The following is a 19027-nucleotide window of genomic DNA, read 5'->3' as shown; positions in this document are numbered from 1 at the left end:
CATGCCACTGCACTCCAGCCTGGACAACCAGGTGAGACTCTGTCTCAAAAAAAAAAAAAAAAAAAAAAAAAAAAGAACAACAACAACAACAAAAATTAGCTGAGCATGGTGGCATGCGCCTGTACTCCCAGCTATTTGGGAGGCGAGGTGGGAGAATCACCTGAGCCTGGGGGATTGAGGCTGGAGTGAATGATGACTGCACCACTGCATTCCAACCTGGGCGACAGGAGTGAGACCTTGTTTCAAATAAAAAAATCCTGCCCATCCAAGCATGGTAGCTCATACATACAATCCTAGCACTTTGGTAGTCTGAGGCAGGAGGATTGCTTGAGCTCAGGAGTTCAAAACCAGTCTGCGCAACATAGGGAGACCCTCATCTCTACAAAAAAATTTTAAAAATTACCTGGACTTGGTGGCATGTGCCTCTTGTTCCAGCTACTTGGGAGGCTGAGGTGGGAGGATTGCTTGGGCCCAGGTCAAGGCTGCAGTGAGCTGTGATTGTGCCACTGCATTCCAGCCTGCGTGACAGAGTGAAACCCTGTCTCAAAACAAAAGAAAGATCCTTCCCCTAGCTTCTTTCTTTTGATAATTTTAGGTGGGAAGTTTTTTTTTGTATTTAAAAAAAACCAGCTAGAAATTATTTATTATCCTTTGGTGTAGGTAATTGAACTTGGTCAGCGTCTGTATGTACATTATCAAGTAAAACATTTTTTCCCGCTGTGTTTTATATGGGCAGTATTATCTTCACAGATTGCTCAAGCATTTTGTGTGTGTGTTCTAAAGAACTGCCTTTGTGTTTGTGTGTGTATATACATGTAGTCAGTTATTTCTATGCTAAAAACAAGAGCAACTACTTTATGATACTGGCCGGATGCAGTAGTTCATACTTGTAATCCTTGCAATTTGGGAGGCTGATTGCTTGAGCCCAAGAGTTCGAGACCAACCTGGGCAACATGGTGAAACCCCGTCTCTACAAAAAATTAAAAATTAGCCAGGTATGGTGGCAGGCGCCTGTAGTCCTAGCTACTCAGGAGCCTGACGTGGGAAGATCACCTGACCCCAGGAAGTCGAGGCTGGAGTGAGCAGTGGTTATGCCACTGCTCTCCAGCCTGGCTGACAGAGTGAGACCCTGTCTCAAAATAAATAAAGGTCAACTAGGCCGGGCGCGGTGGCTCAAGCCTGTAATCCCAGCACTTTGGGAGGCCGAGACGGGCGGATCACGAGGTCAGGAGATCGAGACCATCCTGGCTAACACCGTGAAACCCTGTCTCTACTAAAAATACAAAAAACTAGCCGGGCGAGGTGGCGGGCGCCTGTAGTCCCAGCTACTCCGGAGGCTGAGGCAGGAGAATGGCGTAAACCTGGGAGGCGGAGCTTGCAGTGAGCTGAGATCCGGCCACTGCACTCCAGCCCGGGCTATAGAGCAAGACTCCGTCTCAAAAAAAAAAAAAAAAAAATTAAGGTCAACTACTTTATCATACAATAAAAGTTGTCTTTCTCTCTTTTCTTTTTAGGATATTTTCTTTTCTAGATGTTGTTACCCTGTGCCGCTGTGCTCAGGTCTCCAGGGTAAGTATGGTTGACATAGTTACACGGGGACCCCTTCTTCGTACTGATAATAACAGTGTCTTTCATAGGCCACCTATTTAGGTGTTACTTGTATGTTTTCATGTTTTAAAGGATATTATTTCACCAATGACATACGCAAGCCCATCTAAATTTATGATGGGATTCTACTATATATACTGTCTCTGACTTTTTGTATCTCTTATTTGCATAATATAAACAGGAAACATTTTCGATGAAAAAGCAATAAACATGCATATTGAAAGTTTAGACTTGACTCAAAATTGTGATGAAATCTTGTTTTATTATGTTTCCCGAGTTCATTATTTATTTATTTATTTATTTTTTACACAAGGACAGTTTTTTTGTTTTTTTGTTTTTTTGTTTTGAGGTGGAGTCTCTCTCTGTCGCTTATCCTGGAGTGCAGTGGTGCAGTCTTGGCTCACTGCAAGCTCCACCTCCCAGGTTCACGCCATTCTCCTGCCTCAGCCTTCCATGCAGCTGGGACTACAGGCGCCCACCACCACACCCGGCTAATTTTTTGTATTTTTAGTAGAGACAGAGTTTCACTGTGTTAGCCAGGATGGTCTTGATCTCCTGACGTCGTGATCTGCCCACCTCAGCCTCCCAAAGTGCTGGGATTACAGGTGTGAGCCACAGCGCCTGGCCTACACAAGGACCATTTTAATCCTGCATTTTCCTGTAGTAACATCCACTGCTGGCTGTCTATGGATTGAAACTGCATTTGCTAAGAACTGTGAACATGAAGAAACTTTACATGAAGTCGCATGTTGATAGGCACACAGACATCTTCCAGCACCAACAGAATACATGCGTAACACATACCAGATAGTCTCGATGGATAAATTTGCTTCACCAGTAATTCTGTTTAGTAAGATTCAGTTAATGCAGAATCGGAGCTTGGAGTGAGCCGAGATCGTGCCACTGCACTCCAGCCTGGGCAACAGAGCGAGACTCTGTCTCAAAAAAAATAATAAAATACAAAGTTTCAGAGAAATGATAGTATCTTTTCTAAGTCCCAAATCACTGTATCACAGTTGTAAGTCCTATCAGGTGATAGGATATAGATAGCAAAGAAGTACTGAACTAAGGCCGGGCCTGGTGGCTCACACCTATAATCCCTTCACTTTGAGGGGCCAAGATGGGAGGATTGCTTGAAGCCAGGAGTTCAAGACTAGCCTGGGCAACATAGGGAGCCCTATCTCTACAGAAAATTTTAAAAATTAAGACTGGGTGCAGTGGCTCACGCCTGTAATACCAGCACTTTGGGAGGCCGAGGCGGGCGGATCATGAGGTTGGGAGATCAAGACCATCCTGCCTAACACAGTGAAACCCCATCTCTACTAAAAATACAAAAAATTAGCCAGGCTGGAGGCGTGTGCCTATAGTCCCAGCTACTTGGGAGGCTGAGACAGGAGAATGATGTGAACCCAGGAGGCGGAGCTTGCAGTGAGCCAAGATTGCATCACTGCACTCCAGCCTGGGCGACAGAGCGAGACTCCGTCTCAAAAAAAAAAAAAAGCCAGATGTGGTGATGCGTGCCTGTGGTTGCAGCTACTTGGGAGGCTGAGGTGAGAGGATTGCTTGAGTTGGGGAGGTCAAGGCTGCAAGTGACCCATGATTGAGCCACTGCACTCCATCCCAGGTGACCGAGTGATAACCTGTCTCAAGAAATACATATATTTATCTCTATATATACTCTATATATAGAAAAAGAGTGAGAATAGAGCAGTATTCAGAGTACTGTCCCCTTTGATGTTTGGTTTTACCTTCATATTTTTCCAGATAGAAGGATATTTTTTTTAAGGATCATATTTTTAAGGATAGAAGAAAGACTTGCTTTTCATCAACCGAACTTTTGTCTCATTTTGGTATTAGAAACTAGAATTTTCCAGTTAGAAAACACCTTGCGGCATGATACTTATCACAACCTGCCCTTTCCTTAACTTCTCTAATTTCAGTGTGTGTGGGCAGGGGGAGGGAGGGTTAGTCTTGTTTTTGTTTTTTGCCAAGGTCTTGCTCTGTCACCCAGGCTGGAGTACAGTGGTGAGATCATGGCTCACTGCAGCCCTTACCTCCCAGGCTCACGCGATCCTTCCACCTCAGCCTCCCGAGTAGCTGGGACTGCAGGTGTGTGCCACTACGCCTGACTAATTTTTTAAATCCCCCCCCCCACCCCGAGATGTTTCGCTCTGTTGCCCAGGCTGGAATACAGTAGCACAATCTTGGCTCAGTGCAACCTCCGCCTCCCGGGTTCAAGTGATTCTCCTGCCTCGGCCTCCTGAGTAGCTGAGATTATAGGCACATGCCACCACACCTGGCTAATTTTTGTACTTTTAGTAGAGATGGGGTTCCACCATGTTGGCCAGGCTGGTCTCAAACTCTTGACCTCAGGTGATCTGCCCGCCTCAGCCTCCCAAAGTGCTGGGATTACAGACGTGAGCCACCACGCCTGGCCGACATTTTAAATTTCTTTTATAGGGATCGGGTCTCGCTATATTGCCCAGGCTGGTCTGGAACTCCTGGGCTCAAGTGATCCTTCCACCTTGACCTCCCAATGTGATGGGATTATAAATTTGAGTCACCATGCCTGGCCTAAGATCTTTTGTAGCTGCTAATTTCTAGTACCCACTCATTTATGAGATTATCTAATTGGAGAATACAGTATGGGTCAGGAGTAAGATACATCATTTGGGAGTAAGTGGGTAGGGCCTGATAAATTTTTGGATCCATTTTAGTCATTAGTTGGTTGAATTGTGAACTTGAATATTGCTGCCTTTTCCCCTTAATTTTAGCTTCTGCTCATTCTCTCTCTTTTTCTTTAAAATAGGCCTGGAATGTTCTGGCTCTGGATGGCAGTAACTGGCAGCGAATTGACCTATTTGATTTCCAGAGGGATATTGAGGTATAATTATGTGGTGTGTGGCCCCAGTTTTCATGTTAGTAATTACAGCATGGAACAGATTAGCCCTGACCATATTAATCTCATTTTCCTTAGAGAGAGGAAATACTATTTTCAGTGCATCTGAAGTTTACAGGAACCTCTAGAGTTCCCAAGAGTTTCTGCAGTTTTTGAGAATGAGCCAGATTATTTCACTGAAATAATACAATTACTTAGTATTAATAAGACTAAATAGGATTCTTTGGTCCTGAAATAGGATTAAAAGTTTGTTTTTGCAGTGGAAACATTGAATCTATGTTTGCTTATTTTAGTGAAGACATTTTATATTTGTTTACTGAAGAACAAAGAGAGTTATAACTTGTTAGGATGGCGTTTGTATATATATATTTTTGAGATACGTGTTTTGATTCTTAAGGAGCCAGTTTCTTGGAGGACAAAGGTTGAATAAAGCCAAAGCCATTTATTGAATTGTTTTTGCTACAGAGAGGTTTTTTCCTCCTCTCACTTTTCCCCCCCATGTTTTATCTCTTAGTATAGCCATCACCTATAAAATGGAGAATGGCTTACCCTTAAATTATTTTAAACTGAATTTGAACTGTGTAGTTCTTATCCTTCTCATCAGGAAGGTAGAAATAATAGCTTCTTCGTGGCTTCTTGAGGATTAAATAAGGTTTTTTGAGGGCACGTGAGATGACTTTACACCTTTAATCCCAGCACTTTGGGAGGCCAAGGTGGGCGGATCACCTGAGGTCAGGAGTTTGAAACCAACCAAAGTGCTTTTAAAATAATACCCAAGGCCGGGCACGGTGGCTCAAGCCTGTAATCCCAGCACTTTGGGAGGCCGAGACGGGCGGATCACGAGGTCAGGAGATCGAGACCATCCTGGCTAACACGGTGAAACTCCGTCTCTACTAAAAAATACAAAAAACTAGCCGGGCCAGGTGGCAGGCGCCTGTAGTCCCAGCTACTTGGGAGGCTGAGGCAGGAGAATGGCGTAAACCCAGGAGGCAGAGCTTGCAGTGAGCTGAGATCCGGTCACTGCACTCCAGCCTGGGCGACAGAGCGAGACTCAGTCTCAAAAAATAAATAAAAATAAAATAAAATAAAATAATACCCACTAACATTACACTGGATTTTGTTTTTTGCAATTCTCTTTTTTTTTTTTTTTTTTTTTTGAGACGGAGTCTCGCTCTGTCGCTCAGGCTAGAGTGCAGTGGCCAGATCTCAGCTCACTCCCAAGCTCCTCCTTCCGGGTTCACACCATTCTCCTGCCTCAGCCTCCTGAGTAGCTGGGACTACAGGCGCCCGCCACCTCTCCCGGCTAGTTTTTTGTATTTTTTTTTTAGTAGAGATGGGGTTTCACCCTATTAGCCAGGATGGTCTTGATCTCCTGACCTTGTGATCCACCCGTCTCGGCTTCCCAAAGTGCTGGGATTACAGGCGTGAGCCACCGCGCCCGTCCGTGTTTTTTACAATTCTCTAACCTTCATGGATGTAAATAAAGCAACACCACCCACAAAATTCTTCAGCAAGCTTTTGTTTTTGTTTTTGAGACAGAGTCTCATTTTGTCACCCAGGCTGGAGTGCAGTGGTGCAGTCTCAGCTCACTGCAACCTCTGCTTCCTGGATTCAAGCAATTCTCATGCCTCAGCCTCCCGAGTAGCTGGGACTACAGGCATGAGCCACCATGCCTGGCTAATTTTTGTATTTTTAGTAGAGACTGGGTTTTACCATGTTGGTCAGGCTTGTATTGAACTCCTGACCTCAAATGATCCGCCCGCCTCAGCCTCCCAAAGTGCTGGGATTATAGGCGGAATCCACTGTGCCTGGCCAGCTTTTGTTGTTGTTGTTGTTTTTGAGACAAGTTTCACTTTGTCGCCCAGGCTGGAGTGCAGTGGAGCGAGACCTGGGCTCACTACAAGCTCCATCTCCCGGGTTCATGCCATTCTCCTGCCTCAGCCTCCCAAGTAGCTGGAACTACAGGTGCCCACCACCACGCCCGGCTAATTTTTTGTATTTTTAGTAGAGATGGAGTTTCACCGTATTAGCCAGGATGGTGTTGATCTCCTGACCTCGTGATCCACCTGCCTCGGCCTCCCAAAGTGCTGGAATTACAGGTGTGAGCCACTGTGCCCAGCCCAAACAAAACAAAACTGGCCAGTTTTTGTTAAATGTTCATTGAGTCCCTACTATAAGCAGAGTACTATAATAAACATTTTGGAAAAGATACAAAAAAATAAATGTAGTTGCTGTACTTCAGTAGCTGTGGCTTAATCAGGAAAGCTTTCCCAGGGTAAGTTACAATTTTCCTATTAAATTAATTAGGTCATAATAAAAGCATTTTCTCGTTGTTTATAAATCGTTAAAAATGAGGATGTGTTCTTTTCTAAAGTAATGAGATGGGTTATCTTTTTGTTTGCCTGTCTATTTTTACAGGGCCGAGTAGTGGAGAATATTTCAAAACGATGTGGGGGCTTTTTACGAAAGTTAAGTCTTCGTGGATGTCTTGGAGTGGGAGACAATGCATTAAGGTGAAAACATAACTGTTGATTAATCTTCTTGATGGAAGTGAAGAGCAGCACCATCTCACCCAGAAAAGGCTAAAATCGTTTTAAAATTACTAAGTTATTAAAAATGCAACCACACATACATTGCTTATAATCTGAAAATATCCAGTAATAAGAAATGTAGTTTTAACAATAAACAAGAACAAGTACTGCCTGAAAAAATCCCACATTCCCCATCATAAGTGTTTCTTTTGGAGCTTTGAATAAATTTTTTAATTAATTAATTATTTTTATTTTATATTTTGAGACAAGGTCTCACACTGTCACCCAGGCTGAAGTGCCCTGGCATAATCATGGCTCACTGGAGTGCCCTGGCATAATCATGGCTCACTGCAGTCTTGAACTGCTGGACTCAAGCAATCCTCCCCCTCTTGAGTAGCTGTGACTAAAGACATGTACCACCACGCCTGGCTAAGTTTTAAAATTTTTTTATAGAGTCAGCGTCTCATTTTGTTGTCCAGGCTGGTCTCGAACTCTTACACTCAAACAGTCTTCTTGCCTCAGCCTCCCAAAGTGCTGGAATTACAGGCATGAACCACCGCACCCAGCCTAGTTCTTTTTTAGGGTTATGGTTAACCCTAACCTGGGCAGTGGCCCCAGGACTTTGGGAGGCTAGGTGGGAGGATTACACTTGAGGCCAGGAGTATTAGACCAATCTAGGCAGCATGGCAAGGCGGAGTCTCTACAGAGCCGAGTCTCGTTCTGTAGCCCAGGCTGGAGTGCAATGGCCGGATCTCAGCTCAATACAAGCTCCGCCTCCCGGGTTCATGCCATTCTCCTGCCTCAGCCTCCCGAGTAGCTGGGACTACAGGCGCCCGCCACCTTGCCCGGCTAGTTTTTCTGTATTTTTTAGTAGAGACGGGGTTTCACCGTGTTAGCCAGGATGGTCTCGATCTCCTGACCTCGTGATCCGCCCGTCTTGGCCTCCCAAAGTGCTGGGATTACAGGCTTGAGCCACCGCGCCCGGACTTAGAAAACTTTTTTTAATTAGCCAGGTTAGGTGACATATGCCTGTAAACCAAGCTACTAGGGAGACTGAGGTAGGAGGATCACTTGAGCCTGGGAGGTTGAGGCTACAGTGAGCTGTGATTGCACCACTGTACTCCAGCCTGTCTCTAAAAATAAATAAATAAGCAATCATTTATTTTTTTGATTTAAAATAATTTTTAAAGTTATGTTTGAAGAATTTATAATTGAAAATTAATTTAAACCAGGTGTGATGGCCCAAGCCTGTAATCTTAGCACTTTGGGAGGCTGATGTAGGTGGATCACTTGAGATGAGGAGTTCAAGACCAGCCTAACCAACATGGTGAAACCTTGTCTCTACCAAAAATACAAAAACTTAGTCAGGCATGGTGGTGCGTGCCTGTCATCCCAGCTACTCAGGAGGCTGAGGCAGAAGAATCGCTTGAACCTGGGAGGTGGAGGCTGCAGTGGGCTGAGATGGCACCACTATACTCCAGCCTCAGCGACAGAGAGAGATTCTATCTCAAAAAAAAAAAATCATGGCCAGGCTCAGTGGCTCACACCTGTAATCCCAGCATTTAGGGAGGCTGAGGTAGAAGGAATATGAAAAGGTGTATAAGGCAGGGTCTAGAAGGGTCCCAGGCACAGGAGCTTCTGTCCCCGTGGAATTGGGGTATACTACCCTTCTGGCATGTGGTTACATTCACCAACCCAGAAGCTCTCTGATCCCTATCATTTAGGGGTTTTTACAGAGGTTCCTTGATCACAGACATGATTGAAGACCAAATATTATATTAGGTTTGTGCAAAAGTAATCACAGTTTTTGCCATTAACAATAATGGCAGTTACTGTTAATTAACAGTAATGGCAAAAACCGCGATTACTTTTCACCAACCTGTAACAAAAGATACTATCACTCAGGAAATTACAAAGATTTTAGGGACTGGATGCCAAGAACCGAGGATGAAGACCAAATACATGTTTTTCCTTTATATCACAGTATCACAGTTATCAACAATCAATATTACCAATAATAATATATTTTATTGCTTTTTTAATGACTGGAATTTTGCTTATTTCATTTGAAACCTCTTACTTTCTTTCCTATAAAGAACCTTTGCACAAAACTGCAGGAACATTGAAGTACTGAATCTAAATGGGTGTACAAAGACAACAGACGCGTAAGTATTTTATGTTTTAGAAGGATAAGTCATAGCCCCTTATGTCTGGCTGATACTACCTTTAAATTCAGGCCACCAACTATATTTAGCAAATTTTATATTGGTTTTGTAGAGGAAAGATATTTTTAAAAGAGAAAGCAGCATCAAAGTAGAAATGGAATGAGAAACTTGTTTTGGAATTCTATCTTTGATATTTAAGGTGAAACTTTCAATAATTGTCGTCAATGTAGATACAGTAGGGATAGTAATAATACATATTACTGGGATTATTTATATTTCAAGATACTAGTAGCTACCAATTAAAAGCCACAGTAAACATAATTCTATGAAAAGATTAAAATCTTAAACAGAGGACTAAACAGCTTATGATAATCAGTCCTGAGAACAGTTATTAAATGAAAATGATTCACTAAACATGCTGTGTCTCTGTTGGTCATGATCTGAAGGAAATTAAGCTTAATTCTTCATCCTCAAGAGGCTTACAGTCCCAGAAATTAGACCTAGAAGGTAGTTATTCATTAACTCTACTAATAAGTATTTCTTTTTTTTTTTCTGAGATGAAGTCTCGCTCTGTCACCCAGGCTGGACTACAGTGGTGCAACCTTGGCTCACTGTAACCTCTGCCTCCTGAGTTAAAGCGATTCTCCTGCCTCAGCCTCCCAAGTAGCTGGGTCTACAGGCACATGCCACCACGTCCGGCTAATTTTTTGTACTTTTAGTAGAGACGAGGTTTCACTGTGTTAGCCAGGATGGTCTCGATCTCCTGACCTCATGATCTGCCCACCTCGGCCTCCCAAAGTGTTGGGATTACAGGCATGAGCCACTGTGCCCGGCCTCTACTAATAAGTATTCCTATAGATTGATTTGGAAACCTTTACTGTGAGAGATGAAATGTACTAACCTCTTCCCCCACCATTACTTTATACCAACAGAACTACATTTGCTTTAGATAAATTATCTTTTAATTTTTGTTTCCTTTGAGTACTTATGTTATAAAGATTAAGAATTTGACCACTTGGTATCTAGAAAAGTGACATGTAATTAATATTTTTTGTCAGAATCTATCTTATCCTCAAGATGCATTGGCGAAAACATAATATATATGTGCAAGGCTACTACATTACTTGTAATAGCAAAAGATAGGAAACTACCCAATGTCTATCAGTAAAGTACTGGTTGAATAAAAGTAATGAGGAAAATCTCTATATAATACTCTGGAGTGATCTTGAGGACATGTTGTTAAATGAAGAAAAGGAAACTGCAGAGGAGTTTGTATAATACACCTTTTGTAGGGCCAGAAGACTTAATACATATATATATATCCATATTTATTTATTTTCAAAAAGAATGGAAATGCCAATCAAAAATAAAGTAAGTAAAAATAGTTGTTTATATGGGGAAGTGAGAAAACACAAGGGACAGGGATAAAAGGGAGAACTCTGAATTATGTTTTATCGTTTAATAGCCATGTAAATATTTTATATCATTCAAACAAAAAATTAAGTCAAAAAGAAATGAAAGCAATCCCTACAAATTAAAAACACATGAACCGGCCTAGTGCAAGTGACTTAGGCCTAAAATCTCCGCACCTTGGGAGGCTGAGGTGGGTGGATAACTTGAGGTCAGGGGTTCAAGCCAGCCTGGCCAACACGGTGAAACCCCATCTCTACTAAAAATGCAAAAATTAACCAGGCATGGTGGCACATCCCAGCTACTTGGGAGGCTGAGGCGCAATAATTGCTTGAACCCAGGAGGTAGAGGTTGCAGTGAGCTGAGATCACACTACTGTATTCCATCCTGGGCGAAAGCGCAAGACTCTGGCTCAAAGAAAAAACCCCTTGAACCCAAGTTGGAGTTATAATCACACAGAAATTACTTCTGCTGACTTTTTTAAATGTGAAAATTTGAAACATATACAGAAGTAGACAAAAAAGTGTATTGAGCCCATCACTCAGCTTTAACTGTTACCAGTTTACGGCCAGTCTTGTTTCATGAATAACTCCACCCACTTATCCTCTCTCATTTTATCTTATTTTGAAGAAAAGTCCTAGACATCATATTATTTAATCTGTACTTCAGTATGTACTCTTTAACAATAAAAGTCTCTCATGTAAGTGCATTAACTTTTATTGTTTGTTTATTTTGAGATGATGTCTTGCTCTGTTGCCCAGGCTGGAGTGCGGTGGCGCGATCCCAGCCCAGCTTCCTGAGTACCTGGAATTACAGGGGGGTGCCACCATGCCCGACCAATTTTTGTATGTTTAGTAGAGACAGGTTTTCACCATATTGGCCAGGCTGGTCAGGAACTCCTGACCTCAGGTGATCTGCCTGCCTCGGCCTCCCAGAGTATTGAGATTACAGGTGTGAGCCACCACGCCTGGCCGTAAGTGCATTAACTTTATCACTGCTCTAAAAACAATATCTTAAAATCATCAGATAACCAGTTGTCAGTATTCACATTTCCACGTTTTAGTGAATTTAAAAATACACTATTTTAAACACAGTATTAGCCTTGAAATACACAAATTTTTTAAATCAAAGAAGCAGCAGGGGACTGTGGCTCACTCCTGTAATCCCAGAACTTTGAGAGGCCGAGGTGGGTGAATTGCTTTAGCCCAACCTCAGCAACATGGCGAAACCCCACCTCTACAAAAAATACAAAAAATTAGCCAGGCATGGTGGTACATGCCTGTAGTCCGAGCTACTTGGTAGCCTGAGGTGGGAGGATTGCTTGGGCTTGGGAGCTTGGGAGCCAGAGGTTGTAGTGAGCTGAGATATGTGTCACTGCACTCCAGCTTGGGCAACAAAGCAAGACCCTATCTCAAAAAATAATGAAGAAGCAGCTAGGTGTGGTGGCTCTCACCTGTAATCCCAGCACATTGGGAGGCTGAGGCAGGAGGACTACTTGAGACCAGGAGTTTGAGCCTAGCCTGGCCAACATAGTGAGACCCTATGTCTTAAAAAAAAAAAATCCAAGTAGACTTCTGCTTCTCACAGTGATAATAAATGCCCTCCTGCTGTAAACAACTAGAAAACTAAACAAAACCTAGAAGACCAGTTTAGGATGTTGTACATGTAGCACAAGACTGAGAAACAAATGAAGTGAGCCATATGATTATCCTCACTGTGTGACTGAGGCATTTTTCAGACAATGCCATATGTAGATTTGGCTGAATAGTAAACTCTGCATGCACAGGATGAGACCCCACACAGGTTGGCAAAGAAGATCTAGTGAGGAAAAAAACAATTACTGGGAAACTATAAGCCAAATAATTTCTAGGACTTAATAAGGTTGGATGAAGTTCCACCTACCCAAAATGGAGAAAATTCATTGAACACCTGGGACATTCAATAAAGACTCCAGAAAGATTACACCTTGGTAGTAGGGCTAAACTAGACCTGCTCTATTAAATATTTTTATTTATTTATTTATTTATTTATTTTATTTTAAGAATCAGACTGGGCACGATGGCTCATGCCTGTAATTTCAGCACTTTGGGAGGCCGAGGTGGGCAGATCACCTGAGGTCAGGAGTTCGAGACCAGCCTGGCCAACATGGTGAAACCTCATCTCTACTAAAAGTACAAAAATTAGCCAGGCGTGGTAGCATGTGACTGTAATCCCAGCTGCTTGGGAGGCTGAGGCAGAAGAATCGCTCAAACCCAGGAGCTGAGATCATGCCACTGCACTCCAGCCTGAGCGACTGAGCAAGACTCCATCTCAAAAAAAAAAAAAAAAAGAAAGAAAGAAATTGATCCAAAACAAACTTAACTGCCTGCCAAAACATGGTTCAACACTCTTTTTTTTTTTTTTTTTAATTCTTTTTTTTGAGACAGAGTCTCGCTCTGTCACCCAGGCTGGAGTGCAGTGGCCGGATCTCGGCTCACAGCAAGCTCCGCCTCCCGGGTTCATGCCATTCTCCTGCCTTAGCCTCCTGAGTAGCTGGGACTACAGACGCCCGCCACCTCGCCCGGCTAGTTTTTTGTATTTTTTAGTAGAGACGGGGTTTCACCGTGTTAGCCAGGATGGTCTCGATCTCCTGACCTTGTGATCCGCCCGTCTCGGCCTCCCAAAGTGCTGGGATTACAGGCTTGAGCCACCGCGCCCGGCCGGCTCAACACTCTTTAAAGGAAGACATCAAAATCCAGACACCCAGCAAGCAGTGTGGCATACGGAGTATTTGTCACTCAATCAAAAATTCTAACAAAGCAGTGGGAAAATGTGACCCAAAACCAGAAGAAAAGCCAGTCAATAGAAATAGACCCAGAAGAGGTGGAGGTTGCAGTGAGCCAAAATGGTGCCATTGCACTCCAGCCTGGGCAACAAGCGAAACTTTCTTGAAAAAGAAGAAAGAAAGGAAAGAAATAAACCCAGAAATGACTGAAATAGAACTAAGCAATAAGGAGTTTAAAAATAACAGTTACAAGCCAGGCATGGTGGTATGCACCTGTAATCCCAGCTAGTTGGTAGGCTGAAGCAGGGGGATCATTTGAGACCAGGAGTTAGAGACTGCATTGCACTGTGATCATGCCGGTTAATAGCTACTGCACTCAAGCCTGGGCCACCTATCAAGACCACATTTCAAAAAGTAAGTAAATAAAAAATTTTAAATAACAGGTACAAATATGTGCAAAAATTAAAAAAATAAAATTAAAAGAATGGGAAAATATATACTATTATAAATACTAATTGGGAAAATTGGAGTGGACATTAATATCAGATGGAGTAAATTTAAGGAAAAAGATTAGATGAAAAAAGGTATTAAATAGTACCCCTGGCTTATAAAACAAGTATGCCAAAAAGCAGTAAAGCTATTGAAGACTTCAGCAACACTATCAATGATGAGCTTAATATAATTGACATTTATAGATTGCTACACCAAAAAGCATCAGAATAAACATTCTCTTCAAGTACATTTGGAATATTCAATAGGACAAACCAAATAATGGGCCATAAAACAAAATGTAATACATTTGGAAGGATTAAAATCATATTGGGTATGTTCTGTGGCCTCAACAAAATTAAAGTAGAAATTAATAACAGATACCTGGAAGATTAGAAAATTAAATGACATGCTTCTGAATAACCCATAGTTCAAAGAATTACTTACAAAGAAATTTAGAAAATATGCTCCATTGAGTGATAATGAGAATATGTAACTTTTTAAATTTGTGGAATGCACCTAAGGTATCGCTTAGAGCAAAATGTATAGCATCAAATGCTAATATTAGAAAGGAGAAGTTTGGCCGGGCACGGTGCCTCATGCCTCATGCCTGTAATCCCAGTATTTTGGGAGGCCAACGCAGGCAGATCACTTGAGGTCAGGAGTTTAAGAACAGCCTGGCCAACACAGCAAAAACCCATCTCTACTAAAAATACGAAAAATTAGCCTGGTGTGGTGGTGCCTGTCTGTGGTCCCAGATACTTGGGAGACTGAGGCAGGAGACTTGCTTGAACCCAGTTCAAGAGGTTGCAGTAAGCTGAGATTGTGCCACTGTACTCTAACTTGGGCGACAGAGTGAGACTCCATCTCAAAAAAGAAAGAAAAGTTTTAAAATCAAGGATCTAATCTGCTTAGAGAGCTAGAAAAGAGTCTCTCCTCTCTCCTCCCTCCCTCCCTACCAAAAAGGAAGAAGAAAGTAGAAAAAAGTAAATTAAATCCAAAGGAAGGAAGGAAATAATACTGGAAATCCATGAAATAAAAAATAGGTGGCCCGGCGCGGTGGCTCGCGCCTGTAATCCCATCATTTTGGGAGGCTGAGGCGGGTGGATCACTAGGTCAGGAGATGGAGAGCATCCTGGCTAACATGGTGAAGCCCCGTCTCTACTAAAACAAAAAATTAGCCGGGCGTGGTGGCGGGCGCCTGTGGTCCCAGCTACTCCGGAGGCTGAGGCAGGAGAATGGCGTGAACCCAGGAGGCGGAGCTTGCAATGAGCCGAAATCGGCACTGCACTCCTGCCTCGGCGACAGAGCGAGACTGTGTCTCAAAAAAAAAAAAAAAAAAAAAAAAAGGGGAACAGAATGGAGAAAATTTATGAAGTAAAAGTTGATTCTTCAAAATAAAATGAATAAGCTTGATTAACCTTTGTCTAGATTAGTCAAGAAAGAACACAAAGGCTGAGTTCTTTGGCTCATACCTGTAATCCCAACACTTTGGGAAGCTAAAGCAGGAGGGTTGCTTGCACCCAGGAGTTTGAGACCAGCTTGGGCAACATAGTGGGACCCCATCTCTACAAAAAATAAAAGATTAGTTGAGCGTGATGGCGCACACCTGTGTTCCCATCTACTCAGGAGGCTAAGGTGGGAGGATCTCTTGGGTCGAGGAAGTCAAGGGTATGGTGAACTGTGATCATGCCACTGCACTTCAGCCTAGGTGACAGACTGAAGCCCTGTCTCAAAAAAAAGTTTATGGACAAATAAGATAGTGTAACTTATTCAACCTGATCGAGTATATATGTGAAAAAATCTCTTACAACATCATATTTGATGATGAAAGACTTCCTGAGATGAAAGATTCCCTAACAGCAGGAACAAGGCAAGGATATCAGGTGTTACCACAGCTGTTCAACATTGTACTGGATGTTGTGCCTAATGCAATAGAGGAAGGATTATAAAAGGCATTCACATAATGGTATAATTGGATTCATAGGAAAGTCCATAGAATCTATTACAAAGCTACTAGATCCATTGAATTCTAGCAAAGTAATGAGATACATGACTACTTTGCAAAACTCAATTCTATTTCTGTATACTAGCAATCAGCAGTTGGAAAATGAAGTTTAAGATATATCATTTATAGTAATACCCAAAAATATAAAATATATAAGGATGAACGTAATAAAAATAATGTGTAAGTCATATACGCTGAAAATTATAAAATGATCACTAACAAAAGTTAGAGAAAAGAAAATTTTAAAAAGAAGACTTAAATAAATAAATGGATAAATAAACATACAAATTTTTTTTTTTTTTTTGAGACTGAGTCTCGCTCTGTTGCCCAGGCTGGAGTGCAGTGGCACATTCTCAGCTAACTGCAAACTCTGCCTCCTGGGTTCAAGTAATTCTCGTTTTCAGCTTCCCAAGTAGTTGGGATTACAGGCGCTTGCCACCACGCCTGGCTAATTTTTGTTTGTATTTTTAGTAGAGGCGGAGTTTCACCATGTTGGCCAGGCTGGTCTTGAACTCCTGTGCTCAACTGATCCGCCTACCTCGGCCTCCCAAAGTGCTGGGATTACAGGCATGAGTCACCACTCCTGGCCCCATACATATACATTTAGAAACTCAATATTGTTTTGGTTTGGGGTTTTTTTGTTTCTTGAGATAGGGTCTTGCTCTGTTATCCAGGCTGGAATGCAGTGGTGGCACAACCACAGCTCACTGCACTCTCCATCTCCTGGGCTCCCACCTCAGCCTCCCAAGTAATTGGGACTACAGGTATGTGCCACCATGCCCGGCTAATTTTTCTATTTTGGGTAGAGAGAAAATTTCACCATGTTACCCAAGGTTGTCTCAAACGCCTGGGCTCAAGCAGTCGGCCTGCCTCGGCCTCCCAAAGTGTTGAGATTACGGGCCTGAGCCTGTTAAGATACTTGTTTTCCTTAAATTGTTCTACAGATACAGTGCAGTTCCAATAAAAAATCCCAATAGGTTTTTTTGTTGAAATTGAAAGGCTGGTTCTAAATTCATGTGCAAATTCAGAGGTTCTAGAATAACAAAATCAATTTTGATAGACTGTGAAGTCTGGGGACTTATACTACCTGATTTGAAGGGTTATTATTACAGGAACGGTCATCAGGACAATGTGCTGGTGGTATAAGCATAAACGTATCAGTCAGTGGACTAAAATAAAGTGCCTAGAAAGGAGCCCACACATAGACAAGCTATAAAAGAAAAAAATGATAAATTGTACCTCATTAAAATTAAAAACTTTTATGCTTCTGCCAGGCATGGTGGCTCACGCCTATAATCCCAGCACTTTGGGAGGCTGAGGCAGGCAGATCACCAGGTCAGAAGTTTGAGACCATCCTGACTAACACAGTGAAACCCTGTCTCTACTAAAAATACAAAAAATTAGCCAGGCATGGTGGCACGAGCCTCCCAGCTACTCCAGAGGCTGAGGCAGGAGAATCACTTGAATCTGGGAGGCGGAGGTTGCAGTGAGCCGAGATCGTACCACTGCACTCCAGCCTGGGCGACAGAGCAAGACTCCATCTAAAAAAATAAATAAATAAATACATAAATAAATATGCTTCTGAAGATACTATTAACTTAAAAAAATAAAAAAGGTCACATTGCCTGATTGTCTGAGGAAAAAAATAAAATAAAAATAATAAATTGGAAAAGGCCAGGCACCATGACCTACACCCGTAGTCTCAACTATTTGGGAGGCTGAGGCAGGAGGATCACTTAAGCCCAGAAGATCAAATCTAGCCTGACTGGTGTTTCTGGTGAGACTCCAACTCTAATTTAAAAGATAGAAAAGAAAGAAAATGAAAAGATAGGACACAGACTGGGAGAAAGTATTTGCAGGTCATATATCTAATAACAGTGCTTCTCTCGAGAATATATAGAGAGCTCTTAGAATTAATAATGAGAAGACAATTAAACAAAAAAAAATGGGCTGAAGTCTTAGATAGACATTTCACCAAAGACATATGAATGACAAGTAAGCATAAGAAAAAGTATTTACACCGGGTGCAGTGGCTAACCATTCGTGCAGTCCTAGCACTTTGGGAGGCCAAGGCGGGCGGATCATTTGAGGTCAGGAGTTTTGAGACCTGCCTGACCAACGTAGTGAAACTCTGTCTCTACTAAAACTACAAAAAAAATTAGCTGAGTGTGGTGGTACACGCCTGTAGTCCCAGCTACTCAGAAGACTGAGGCAGAAGAATCGCTTGAACGTGGGAGGCAGAGGTTGCAGTGAGCTGAGATCACGCCACTGCACTCCAGCCCAGGTGACAGAGTGAGAGTCCATCTCAAAAAAAAAAAAAAAAAAAAAAAGCAAAGAAAAAGAAAAGGTTTTCATTACAGAATTGTAAAGTAAAACCACAATGCAATTCCACTCCATACACACTAAGATAACTGTATTCAAAAAGAGAGACAATGCCAAGTATTGGCAAGGATTTGGAAAAACTGGGACCCTCATGAATTTCTGGTGGGAATGTAAAATGGTATGGCCAATTTTGGAAACAGTTTGGCAGTTTTCTTCAAAGTCAAACATAACTTTGCCATAGGATCTAGCAATTACATTCCTAAGACTCTGTTCAAAAGAAATGAAAACAAGCCGGGTGTGGTGGCTCATGCTTGTAATCCCAGCACTCTGGAAGGCCAAGGCAAGAGGATCACTTGAGGCCAAAAGTTTGAGACCAGCCTGGGCAACATAGTTAGACCCTGTCTCTACAAAAAAAATTTTTAATTAGTGTGATGGCACGTATCTGTAGTCCTTGCTATTCAGGAGGCTGAGGTAGGAGATCGCTTGAGCCCAGGAGTTGGAGGTTACATTGAGTTATGGTAGTGCCACTGAACTCCTACCAGGGTGACAGAGTGAGACCCTGTCTGTAACAAAAAAAGAAAAAAGAAATGAAAACATTGGCCCACACAAAGACCTAGAAGACATATCAGCCAAAGAGAATGTGTGACTCTTGTTTAGATCCTAATTTGAACGAATCAACTTGTCAAAAACATTTATGATATAATTGGAGAAAAGTCAACACATTTCAGCATTAGATGATATTAAGAAATTAAAGTATTTACCTATCAGAAATAGATACCAAGGCCAGGCACGGTGGCTCATGCCTGTAATTCCAGCACTTTGGGAGGCCGA

The 19027-nt window shown here is 42.3% G+C and overlaps 1 protein-coding gene across 6 annotated transcripts in view; it reads left to right on the top strand.

Moving 5' to 3' along the window:
• Positions 1–19027, top strand: part of FBXL20 (F-box and leucine rich repeat protein 20) — a 168795-nt gene that overhangs the window by 100753 nt on the left and 49015 nt on the right. For all 6 annotated transcript variants that reach the window (XR_013406658.1, XM_077971497.1, XM_015119529.3 and 3 more), the window contains exons 3-6: positions 1515–1569; positions 4418–4492; positions 6926–7020; positions 9135–9203. Coding sequence is in view for 5 of the 6 variants with exons in the window: in XM_077971497.1 (XP_077827623.1) it covers positions 1515–1569; positions 4418–4492; positions 6926–7020; positions 9135–9203 (294 nt within the window). In the remaining variant the exon portion in view is untranslated. The remainder of the gene's footprint in view (positions 1–1514; positions 1570–4417; positions 4493–6925; positions 7021–9134; positions 9204–19027) is intronic.

The sequence above is a fragment of the Macaca mulatta genome, chromosome 16, assembly GCF_049350105.2.
Source record: "Macaca mulatta isolate MMU2019108-1 chromosome 16, T2T-MMU8v2.0, whole genome shotgun sequence".
Taxonomy (NCBI): domain Eukaryota; kingdom Metazoa; phylum Chordata; class Mammalia; order Primates; family Cercopithecidae; genus Macaca; species Macaca mulatta.
The sequence above is the reverse complement of the archived record's forward strand: the minus strand, read 5'-3'. Positions and strand labels throughout refer to the sequence as shown.